Source organism: Aedes albopictus, chromosome 2 (assembly GCF_035046485.1).
Source record: "Aedes albopictus strain Foshan chromosome 2, AalbF5, whole genome shotgun sequence".
In the NCBI taxonomy this organism is placed as follows: Eukaryota; Metazoa; Arthropoda; class Insecta; order Diptera; family Culicidae; genus Aedes; species Aedes albopictus.
In genome coordinates, this window is record NC_085137.1 from 214,846,129 (window position 1) to 214,859,102 (window position 12,974).

Here is a 12,974-nt window from a genome sequence, read left to right on the forward strand (position 1 = left end):
TAATCATTCAGTTGACCTATTCTGCCCATAACTGCATCTTTGTAACATTTGCATATTTTGCTGGTATTGAGTTAACATCGGGAATCACCATCAAATCACAGGTACTTTCGGCTACCTGAATAAAAATTTCAAGTTTGTTCTAGGATTTATGAAAAAAAAAATATCCAGTAATTTTGTCTCATTGACCAATGTAACCGCATAACAGTCACACTGGAAAAATATGCTGGCTTCAAGCGTTGCATCCATCATAAACAGGTCCGATTTATTTTCTGACAATTCATCTAGTATATAAGATGTGCTGTAGTAAAAAATATTGCTAAATGATTGATTACGAATTTATGAGAAATTTTTAAAATTTAGGTTCATTTTCATACTATTAAAAGTTGAATCTTTGGGCTCCATTTTCTCCAACGCCTTCTTTTGTCGAATGTTACTCATATGTGATTATGGGCAGTATTGTGACCAGCAATTATTCTTGGAGGAAATTCACCAAGAAACTCCTTTGGAAATTTCCCCTAGTGTTTTTTTTTTAATTCCCGGATGAGCCATGTTATTTTCAAATGAACTTTTTGAGTAAATTTCTAGCGCTTCTTCTGAAGGAGTTACCAATATAAGAAAGGTAGTCGCCAGGCGAACGACAACAAATAACAAGAAGCAACAAATATGAATTAATTTGGAATGGATCGATTCCCATTCCGAATGCTGCGAGATATGAAACAATGCATAGAACAGTTTTATTTTGTTTGCCGGTGGAACAGAAAATCTTAGTTCGGTCTATTTAACTGCCAACCACTCGTAGAAGTTGTCATAAGTGCGAAATCGCAAATAAAAGTGCGCAATTGTATCAAATAAACTCGGTATATTCGAAGCACTTTATTTAGCGTAGATCGAAGAAATAGTGAACTGAAGGCACTTACTCAATTTCTGCGCACTTTTATCCAGCTTTTTACGCTGGCTATAAAACTGCGAGGGGTGATTCAAATTTGACAATTCTTGCCGACAGATTTTATGGTTTGATCCAAGTAGACAGGAATTCTAGTTTGTTGATTTTACTGTCAAAATTTTTCACTGAATGTGTGTGCAGACTAAACATTTTTTGCGAGCCATTTTTTATGTATTTATAGATTTATTTTTTCTTTAATAACTTGCCTTTTTTAATTTTAGGAATCCGGCGATCGCAAAACTCTACATTGAATTGTTTCCTTGTCTATTAAAACTTAAACGAACAGTCAACAGGACGAAACTCACACAGGCCCCGAAAACCACCCGTTTGTTTCCAGTCCATGTCCAAGATTTAAAATTATAATTTAGGGCCATAATTTTTATTACCAATTCTGGCGTAGTTTTCAGTAGCCTTATTTTGCTTTGTTCGAAGCAAAGTCTTGCAAATAATTGCGGTAATTATTCAAGGAAAAGAGATGCACTATAGTTCAAATTTGTAAAATGAATAACAAAGGAATAAATTGATAAATTTCAAAACATGCCGGATATAATTTTAATTCTCCATACAGCACGAATACAACACATCCAGCAGAGGACGATGTCCAGATAGTTTCTGGTCAACTTGCTAGCTTGAAACTCGTTACTTGCAAAATGACGTGCTAGTTCCCATTATACCTCGCCGTAATTTCACGAGCCCCAACGGGCCAAAGACTGGATGGACCCCTACCTGAATTGTACCCATTCTCGGTCCAGTTTAGAAGGAATAGCCCCATTTTTATTTTACGACAGAATTCAGATCGAAAATCAACATGAATTTAACAGAAATTTGAAAATAGGTATAACTGAAGCGTTCGGTGGAACCTGCGCTGGAATTGTGATTGAATGATGAACGGTCTTCGGCGTCTTCGGCGTTGCACAATTTTCGGTAAAACCAATGTAAAATATGATATTGTATTCCATTAACCTATTGCAGTTGCCCAAGCAGTTACCGTTTTCAGCTCTTCAACCACCTAAAATAAATAGTAAAAATAATTAGATTACATGTAAGGATTCAGTAAAATTAGATTGATTTTGTACAAATGTAAATAGAAATGAAAATTCTTGACGTGTTACAACAATCAAAACCAACACCACGAAGATTGCTTTGATTGAACCATAATAAAATTTATAGTGTCGGCAAGATTTGTCAAAGGGGGGTGACTCAAAATTTATGGTAGGCTAGCGTAAAAAGCTGGATACACTCAGCGAAGTAACCTACCGAAATTCATCAAAATACTTTATGAAATTTAGCCATAACTGTAAAGTATGGATGCCATAAGAATACCTTATGAAAATTGAACATGCTTATTATGACTTAATTACATAAGATAAACTTATGAAAAGAGCAGAAAAATCACAAAATGATGCATACTGGAATCGATCCATGAACGTCGAGATCACTGAGATCGACGCTTGAGAATATCGTGTTGCTAAATGTGTATAAAAGCCAATCTGTGAGTCGATTCTGCGTCATAGACCGACCTTATGAAAATCGTTCTAGCCGTTATGAATTGTTTTAAGGCCATTTCATAAATTAGACCTTATGATAATCATAGGTTTATTTGCCTGAGTGTACAAGTTATCTCACTTATGAAATCTAAGTGCACAGTCCAGTGGAGAACGTAATGCGAAAGTTTTTATTTTTGACAGGAATGCGTGAGAATTGGATGATAGAGTGACGCTTAAGTATTAGATAATTTTAAATCCTGACTAATACGGATGATATATATATAAGTTAAGAATAAACCAAACCAATTTGAGGTGTACTCACTCTCAAAGGCTGTGTTGACAATAAAACCCTAGTATGTAAGATAATCATAAAACACAGGTTAACGATTATGTTCTGTTCCGAGTTGAACCGTTTATCTTTTCAATCAATTGTTAAGTTTTCAACACGATTCACTTTTAGTTGATTACCTTTAGCATGTAAGCAAGCATGTAAAGAGCAAAAACCAAACAAATCACAAATGTGACGAATACAATAAAACTCTAGATTGTAAGCGCTGATTCAGAAGAATCTGTGTATAATACTAGCTGATTTAAACAAAATACCGCTTCTTAGTTGTACGCCTGCAAGCAAATATTTAACTTTGCTGCTCTACTATGGAGCGTAGTGTAGACATAATGAAGCCATCATCTGCATCATAATGAACTGAATAGGAACAACCATTTTGGAATCGAGTGCATCATTGTATATATTTAGTACCCTGTACGCAGAATTTAAAACAGTATGCAAATCCCTGTACATAATAACAGGTGACTGATTCTACACGTTCAGTTAATTTAGTCAAATTTGTTACTAATATGTATGGATAAATAATTCAATAACGGGTATTGCGGTTAAGGTTCATTAGGATTTGTGTTTCTTCAACAAATATGTCTGTCCCTAAAAGTGATCGATTTAACTCTGTTACCATATAGTCGTTTAATAAGTATGATTGTCATTTATTTCTTATCAACTAAAGAGCACTGTATATTCAATAACTAATAAGTTTAATAGACCTAATAAATCCACTAGGATGGCAACTTCTCCAGTAAGTTCCATCCTCCCTTTCTAGTAGCACATCCTTCCCGTAAGTATAACAAACTCAATATACACACCCAATCTAGACTAGCAGACAACGAGACAACCTAGCCGTTTTGATCGTTCAGAGCTGGGCCGATTCTCAGACCGGTTAAGTTTCGTTATACTAATTGTTGTTGAATTGAAAAGTATTTAACAGACTCTTATTATATGGAAGAAAACAGAAATCTTTGCTGAGCAGGAGAGGGGAAAATCAGTATTCAGGCAACTGACAAACAAGAATATAAAGAAAAACATTGCAAATCATTATCAATATAATTGTTTACACTGATAGCGACAGGTGATAGGATATTCTAGTAAATAATGAAATATAATAAATCATAAGTTTCAAGTTCGATTACACTAGTCTCCAATGTATAAATCAAATCAAGTGCACCCATTACTCAACTATGACATTGATCGTATGTATAACAACTAACTGGAAAAGTACGTTTCTTCATCGTGTTCGCGAGCGAATGTAGGCTCTACGGTAAATGTAATGAAAAATGAAAATCAAACGGAAATAAGCTGAAGTCCCCAAAGAATCCAATAGAGAAGTGTGGTACAACGGCTACAACAGCAATCGAAGATAAAATTAAAAAAAAAAAGACAAGAAGAACAGCAACTATATTGAATCATTTAAAAGTATGAGACAACAATAAAGATACGTATATATTAAACTGTTGAGAATCGAAAAGCGTTTTATTCATTATTCTAAGGTGAACACTTTATTTGCACGTCATTCAGTAAGCACAAGTTATTTTGATCATTACTGCTACATTTCACAATCCTATCAAGTGGCATTCCTCAGAACAGGTAACACTTGTTTTCGCAAAGCACTCCGCGTGCCGTTTCTCCTTGGAAGCTTAAATCTATTTGGCGCGTTTACTAGTTTAATTCGCTTCTAAGCTGCTCACTTCTAGCCAAAGTGCATAAATTATTCGACGGTTTTGATTCTCTACATGTCTACTGCCTACGGTTACGGTGTTAATCTGCTGCGTATTTGAACTTTCCCCACGTTGTTAGTTTCTATACTCTGTATCCGAACACACTACACTTCTACTCTACACAATTAACTCTAGAAATACGGTTTTATGTCACTGATTTCGGCGTTTGATTTCCGTGCGCTCCGGTGTATGCTTCTATGCTTCTTAACAATAACATATTTTATTGTATCACAACCATTTTGCTTTCGATGACTCCGCTCGGCTTTGGAAGAACCGTCTACCAGGGTCACTTCCGCCGGACGCCACCGTATTCGCTGTTTTTGGCCGTTCGTCGATTCTTCCCCGGAAAGCCCCTGGCGTAAGGGGGTTTGGCGTTCGTCGTTACGTAGTACACTCCACGAGCTCTGAGAACGAACATGAAATAGTCAATTTGAGTTTCAGTTTAGATTTCTGTGTCACAAGATACTCACTTATGGGAAACGTGCTCGCCCATCAGTACGTAATCGGAGTCCTTGGGTTCACACCAGCCCAGCAGGTAGGACACCAACGTGGAACAGGGACCAGCCCAGAACCCACGTTCGCTGTTGATCGATTCGATGAAGTACGGCGTTACTTTGGTGTGGTCGCAGGCGAGCGTTTCTGCAATGGAAAGAGGGATTTCTTTTATCTGGCCGTATTTGAATTTCATGTTTCAAGATTCTAAGATTACTGTTATGTGTGAACAAAGGAATCATTCCCATTGCCTGTCCTTCCCCTACCATACCAGTGATAGCAAGCATCATGACGAGGTTGTCAGTTTGATGCTGTCTTATTGAGCAACGGAGCTTTGGCTGAGTAAGTCGCCTTGATCGTGAGCCGTGAGGTCGTATAATGCCAAATTATTCTACTGCAGTTTGCTGAACTGGCTGGGAACAGATGGTTCCAGTGAGTTACGCAATATTCACAATTACGACCAAGTATTAGTATAATAATACACAATATACAATTATTTCGATACTCAGTAATTAAATTCTCTAAAGATTGACATCACTTAAAATAAGAAGCAAAAAAGGAGTAAACTCAGTCAACTGAATGCTGTCGTGGTTAAGATTCCGGAACGTAGCGCCGACATTACGTCCGACCATCAACTCTTAATCGACGAGATCTGACTCCGACAGGAGGAGAAAATCGAGCGCTGGTTCAACACACGCCGACTGGAAGACGATGCGTTGAAAAGGTTCTTTGTCGAGGAGCTATTTATTATTACTAGCTTTATTTACGAGGCATTCAGCCCTAGGCTGGTTCGCCTCGGTATCGAGCAGCGAGAGAGCCGTGCTGCGAATATCTTAGAAAGTGGAAGCGTAGAAGATCAATGGATCGTTATCAAGAACGCCTTCATCGCCACCGGCGAGAATAATTTGGGTGAGCTACGCACCCGGAGAAAGCAGTAGATCACAGAAGATACCTGGAGGAAGATAGAAGAGCGAAGGAACGCCAAAGTCGCGATAGAGCGAGCAAAACCACGAGGAGCCAAAGCCGTAGCCCGTCAGCGCTATTCGGCTCTCGAGAAGGAAGTGAAACGCTCATGTAGGCGGGACAAAAGAGCGCAGCCGGACTCCCTAGCTGACGAGGGCGAGAAAGCAGCAAACACCGGCGACATCCGTCTCCTCTACGATGTCTCACGTCACCTTAGTGGGACCAAGATGAATGCTACGATGCCCGTGAAAGACACGTGTCTGGACAGTTACTGAACCACCCGACTAACCAGTTGAAACGCTGGTTCGTGCACTTTAGAAACCTTTTTCAAGTGTCGGCCACGCTATCAACACCTCAGCATGATCCTCCACGGGTTCGACACATTACCCGTGTCAACACCGAAGCTCCATTAGTGCAGGAGATAGAAACAGCCATCCGTAGCATGACATCGAACAGGGCCCCAGGGGTCGTTTGCATATCAGCTGAGATGCTTTAAGCTGACCCCGTAGTATCCGCACAACTACCGCATCAATTATTCTGCAACATGTAAGAAACCGCGACATTTTCGACTGGATGCAAGGCGTTTTAATAAAGGTACCAAAAAAGGGGACCTGACTGTATGCGATAATTGGAGGGGCGTCATGTTACTGTGTATCGTTCTCGAAGTCCTCTGCAAAGTGATCCCTAACCGGATACAGGAGATGATTGACGCAACTCCCCGGCGGTAGCAAGCAGGATTCCGTGCTGGACGATCCTGTGTGGACCATATTGTCATGCTCCGTATCATTCTGGAGAAAATCAATTAAAGTATCTCTACCTGGTGTATATTGATTACGAAAAAGCTTTCGACCGTCTCAATCACGAAAACATGTTGGAAGCCCTCAGGCGCTAGGGTCTCCCTGAGAAAATCATCGGCCTCATTGAAGCACAGTACAGGGCATTTTCGTGCAGCGTACTGCACAACGGTATTTTGTCCGATCCCATCCGGGTCGTTGCTGGAGTTAGGCAAGGATGTATACTATCACCGCTATTGTTCCTCATCGAAATCGACGAGATCCTGGTAGGTGCGATTGATCGTGAACCAAATCGTGGATTGCTGTGGCAGCCCATTACCATGGAGCACCTAAATGATCAAATCGTTGGATGTTAACACGGTCAACCCTTCCAGCTTTACGATAGCTGGACAATGAGTGGATAATGTTGAAAGCTTCCAACATCTTGGTAGCGAAATGGCTGCCGATGGCGGCACCAAGATCGACATAGGTTCACGGATCAAGAAGGCGAGGGCTGCTTTTGCGAGTTTAAGAAATGTATGGAAAAACAACCAGATCAGTCGACGCACCAAAATCCGAATTTTCCACTCCAACGTGAAATCTGTGCTGCTCTACGTCAGTGAAACATGGTGTGTATCAATGGAGATCACGGAACGGCTGCAGGTCTTCATCAATAGATGCCTGCGGTATATAATTCGTGCATGGTGGCCTCACAATTGGATCTCCAACATGGAGTTCCATTATCGATATCATCAAAAGCCGATAGCGACGGAAATTCGGGTGCAAAAGTGGAGGTGGGTCAGCCACACTCTACGCAGGGGCGGAAACGAAATCTGCAAACAAGCGTTAGACTGGAACCCAGCAGGACATCGCAGCAGAGGCAGACCCAGAGGCTCATGGCGGCGCCGCCTCAACAACGAAATCAAGCAAGTCGACAAAAATTTGACCTGGCCACAGGTCAAGGCGATGGCTGGCAATCGCTCAGGATGGAAATCTTTCAGTTCGGCTCTTTGCACCACCGTGAGTGCCAAGGACTGAAAGCGAAATATATATGTATGTGACAGTAAAAGTAGCGAAATCTCCTCAGTACCATTGGTAAGTGCAGCAGCGGCACAAGTGATCGTCCAGCAAAAACCAATGCACTGAAGACATCGATTCCAACGTTCGTTGAACCCTACCAAAAAATATATCTTCGTGTTAAGTCAACTGCAAAATAAAAGTTTACCGAGTTCATTTTAACGAAGTATAAGGCGGAAGATATCAATTAAAAATCCGCATTATCAAGCAAAAAATAGTATCTATAACAATAGCAATCCGCGTAAAACTCTGTTTCCATATCTTGAAGTCAGGTCAGCTATATCTAGTGAACAACCTTCCGCTTTTGCGAGACACCACTTTGGGTGGATTGTATCTGGTGTCTAACGTCTCTCTACCAGCCAATCACAACTTCGTGAACGAATTATGCAGCAGTTCTGGAAAATCTAGTAGTTGCCAGATTGGCCCGTGCACAAAAAGCGGAAAGGCAGGGATTTCCCATTTTCGGTAAAACGCGATGGGACGCTTAGTATATTAAATTTGGGAAAAGGGAGGGGTTAAACCCCCAAAGCCCCTCCCTTATGCACGGGCTTGGTGCCAAATGTTCCCAAGCTTAAGACTGAAGTCCCGACTGAAGACCCAAGTTTCCTGCAGGTGGTTCAACAGCCGCGAATGGATGTGTTGGTGGGTAATCGATTGTTTTCGGCGACAAAATGATAATACTTTAGTTTTGCCAGATTATTCGGACTGGTAATGGTCGTTCGATAGTGAAAAGACAACTATAAGATTAGTCCGCAGAAGATGGTCGGAGTCGAAGACCAGTAAAATCGAGCGAAACAAAAGTTTTATCATTGTTTCGCCGAAAGCTATCGATGACCCACTAACAGAGAACTTCTGGAGAACCCACCCATCGCAATCGCTGCGGGACCAACGAGGTTCAACGACATCGATGTCTAACATCAACTAACGTGGAGGTCCAACGACAACTCGAGCCGGTCATAGTGTTGGTGAACCGACTGTTGAAGTTGTTGAAGGCTTGTTGGGACGATCTAATCAACGAAATCACGGCGCAAGACATGCGTAACATCTGTTGGAGTGATTACGTGCGATTTGCATGGGTTCTTCGATATCTCAACTGTGGCATTCGAGGCCTGTATCTCTAGCGTCTAAGTCTCTTGGATATGAGATTTTCGGGAAGTTGTGCTGAGGTTCGACACGATTGTCCTGGCCTGGATAAGGACTCAAACAGCTACAGCTCTTTGTTCGTAACCGAATAGCTGCCATCCCGGATGCAGATGCAAGTACGTTCGATTCCTATCCCAGCTTGCATTGTCGTGAAGCGAGGCCAAGTGGAATGGGCCCAACTCACTTCATAGAGTGGTGTATAAGGCTGACACAAATTTCGATTTTCTCTTATGTCACCGCCCCCTCGGAAAATTTTGGTCAAAATTCAACATTTTGAGGGGGGACACCAATAAATTTTTCACGAAATTTTAAAATTTTAAGGTGCCATTAGAGTTTTACAGAAAATTTCTTAACAAATCCGATGAGTTTGAAGATTTTGCCGAATTGTTTGGGTATTTCTTCATCAAATATATTTATTATTTATTGTCCTCCCCCTTAGCGAGCCAACGATTATTGTGACAAAAGAAGAAAATGAGATTTGTTCCGGCCTAATATCGACTAGCCAGAGCTCGTCCCATATGATCATCCAACGTACGTTGAGCAGGGATGGAATTTCTCTCATCGTGTCCGTATCCGTGTGTGAGTTTATTCGCACCCGCTTGTTTCATGAGTATGAAGCAAAACAAAAACAAAATATTCATGAATTTATATTTGCGAACAACTAGTGGAGGTGCGGGAAGTGCATTTTAGAGCAAATTTCATAGTAAACCTTGTAATTATCCATCAGAAAATAATGCATTGTGCATCATTGTTCCTGAAAAGCAGAACTTTCAGCCGTGTGAACGCGTTTATGTTTACTCATCTGCAATCCTCACTATTTTCTATCCCTGCCGTTGAGTACGTTCTGCATTTCACTCGGAATGAATAAATAATTTTCCACTTAACCCTGTGGAGACGACATTTTCACCTCTCTAGATGTAACCTCGCTAGTCTAGAACAAATTTGCGATAACTTCGCACGCACCGCTATCCGTCAAAACAGTGCACAGTAGACCTGTTCACTTTGAAACTTTTTTTCTCCGATTCTCCGTGACACATCAAATTATCAATCCACATGCAAAAACAAGTCTTCAGTCCAAAATTGAGCCAAATTGATAAAGATTTAAAGGTGTATCAAATCGATTTTATGTTTTTTTAACCGTTTTCACAGAAATTTACTCATAAATCCAGAAAATTGCTCCGAAAGGGTGCCGAAAATACCGTTAGAATATAGTTGGAACAATACTCTACAACTTTGCCGAAGAAACTACGGTGTTTAAATTGCTTATTTCGAAGTTATTCAATAATTTTAGTTGAAAAATCACGAAAAAACACGATATTTTTACGATTTTACATATAAAAGTCATGTAATTTTACATTATTTTAAGTGACCAAATTAATTAGCTATTTCTCCTTTGTGTAACGAACATTTCGTCCATACATCGTTTTTGTGTTGGAATTCGTTTTCAATGACTAATTATCAAAAGTATGTCACGTTGATACTAAAAATCGCGTAGAGTTGCCAGCACGAATTAAAACAAAGTTACCCATGATTAAGACGTCATGCCATCGTATTCTAATTCGATTCGATTCAAGTATCAGAAATGGCGCAGATGATAAGGCTCGTGCCTGCGGATCAGAAGGTCCCAGGTTCAAGCTCAAATACATAATAAACTTTTTTTTCTTTCTTTGTAGCAGTTAGGATGATGAATCTGCCATGAGCCATGGCCCATGACTTACACGCAATCTCCCAAATAATGATGATCGGGACCTGCCAATTAAGCCCATTCCAGGACTAGCTAGATATTTAGTTTACTTGTTGACAAGAAATCGTGTTGACGAGATCAGCTGGACGAAATATTGGACATCTGTTTGATACCGATTAATTTAGCTAAAACAATTCAATACGATGATGAAACTGCGTCTGGATGCAAAATTTATCATACAACTGTGGAGATTACTTGCATCTATCTAGCCACAAGCTACACAACTACACGATAAAGGGAAACTTCATTCTTACAATGCACTCTACGGTTTCGAAACAAGGCTATGATGGCAAATTGCAATGAGATGCAGAGTGTAGTCTCATTAACTTATAGCTGGATCGAGACGCAAAAAAATCCTATTCCAGGGCTCGAACCTTGAATCTTCGAATCGGCAGTCTCATGCTCAACCATCTACACCAAATTGAAACTGATGCAGATGCGACAAAGAAATGTAATGCCGTTTTAATCATGGGTAACTTTGTTTAATTTTGTGCTGGCAACTCTATGCGATTTTTAGTATCAACGTGACATACTTTTGATAATTAGTCAATGAAAATGAATTCCTACACTAAAATGATGTATGGACGAAATGTTCGTAACACATAGGAGCAATAGCTAATTAAATTAGTCACTTAAAACAATGTAAATTTACATGACTTTTACATGAAAAACCGTAAAAATATTGTATTTTTTCGCGATTTTTTAACGAAAATTGTTGAATAACTTTGAAATAAGCAAATTAAACACCGTAGTGTCTTCGGCAAAGTTGTAGAGTATTGTTCCAACTATATTTTAACGGTGTTTTCTGTACCTTTTCGGTGCAATTTTCTGGATATTGGAGTACATTTTCGTGAAAATGCTCGAAAAACCACAAAATCGATTTGATACACCTCTAAACCATTATCAATTTGGCTCAATTTTGGACTGAAGACTTGTTTTTGCATGTGGATTGATAATTTGATGTGACAAGAGTAGGTCAAAAAAAGTGAACAGGTCTAGTGCACAGTGGTCCACGAACCAGATTTACGAGGAAAGATGCATTCGACACCTTCAAATGAGTTTTTTGGCAAATATGGTCTTCTATAAAGTTGTCCCTAATAATAAGGCCCTCTTTCCAATGTGCATAAAAATTAGGGTGGTCCATATTTTCAAAGAAATTGGGAACCAAACATTTTTATTTGCAAGAATAACTGTATACATTCCTCGGGAAAGTTGTAGATCTATCAATTTTGAGCAAGTTTGATAAAGACACTTTTTATGTAGCTTTTAAATTGACCAATCTAGAGGTATTTTTCTGAATAAACTTAGGGTGATTCAAGAAAAACCGGTTTTCTGGCGTTAACTTTTTCAGTTTCGATTTTTCATCAAAGTCGCCCAAGTAACACTTGTAGAGCATTTGAAGACGCGTCGTTTCGTGCGCTGAGATGATCGTTATCTCTTTTGGTTCAAAAGTTACAGGCGTTTTTCTTAAAAAAAATCATAGTTTTTTAAAAAGGTGTTATGACGGGGTGGGGCAAAAATAAAAAATATCTTTTTCCCGCATTCAAAAGAAAAAATGTTGTTATAAAACATATAAAAAAATTAGAGGGGTGTTATTTTAGTAACCAAAGTGAAAAATACTTGAAAAGTGCCTATTTTGAATGACGTAGCAACATTCTCAGTGCACGAAATTGCGCGTTTTTGGAAGCTCTAAAAGTGGTTCTTAGGCGACTTTGACGAGAAATTTGAAACAAAAAAGATAAAACAACCCCCCCCCCCTCTCCGTAACGCTTTTTTGTATGAAAACCCTAAAATTTTTGTATGGACCGTAACGCTCGACCACACTCCCCTCCTCCCCCTAGAACGTTGCGTAATTTGTGGACGGCGCCTAAAACGATTTGTTCCAACGCCACCCTATGAAAACTATGAGAAAATGCTCCAAATTTGGTCAAAACAGTTTAAACGCTTTATCTTTTTTGTTTCAAATTTCACATCAAACTTGTCGAAGAACCGTTTTAAGAGCATTAAAAAACGCACATTTTCGTGCGCTGAGAATGTTGCTACGTCAGAGCAAGCAGTGTTTATCAATGCTTGCTTTTTACAGATGGGACTGACGGCAGTTAAGGAGGGTTCTTGGAAAACATTAAGTAAAATACCCCAAGTAAGAAATTTCCAATGGATTCTCTGGAGAAGCTTTTGAATGAATCTCTGGAAGAATTCCACCAAACATCAAATCTTATTTTATTTTATAAAAAAAGTTCTGCATTCTGCAACTTAGCAAACTTTGCTTAATAACGTCATGACTTGAATGG

At 39.5% G+C, this 12,974-nt stretch overlaps 1 protein-coding gene across 7 annotated transcripts in view; it reads right to left on the minus strand.

The window, feature by feature from the left end:
- Positions 1–2,183: 2,183 nt before the first annotated feature.
- LOC109401719 (pancreatic triacylglycerol lipase) overlaps positions 2,184–12,974 on the minus strand; it is a 71,816-nt gene continuing 61,025 nt past the window's right edge. For all 7 annotated transcript variants that reach the window (XM_019674306.3, XM_062851108.1, XM_062851109.1 and 4 more), the window contains exons 4-5: positions 4,962–5,130; positions 2,184–4,895 (exon numbers count right to left, since the gene is read on the minus strand). In XM_019674306.3, the coding sequence (XP_019529851.1) occupies positions 4,778–4,895; positions 4,962–5,130 (287 nt within the window). In that variant the 3' untranslated portion in view covers positions 2,184–4,777. The remainder of the gene's footprint in view (positions 4,896–4,961; positions 5,131–12,974) is intronic.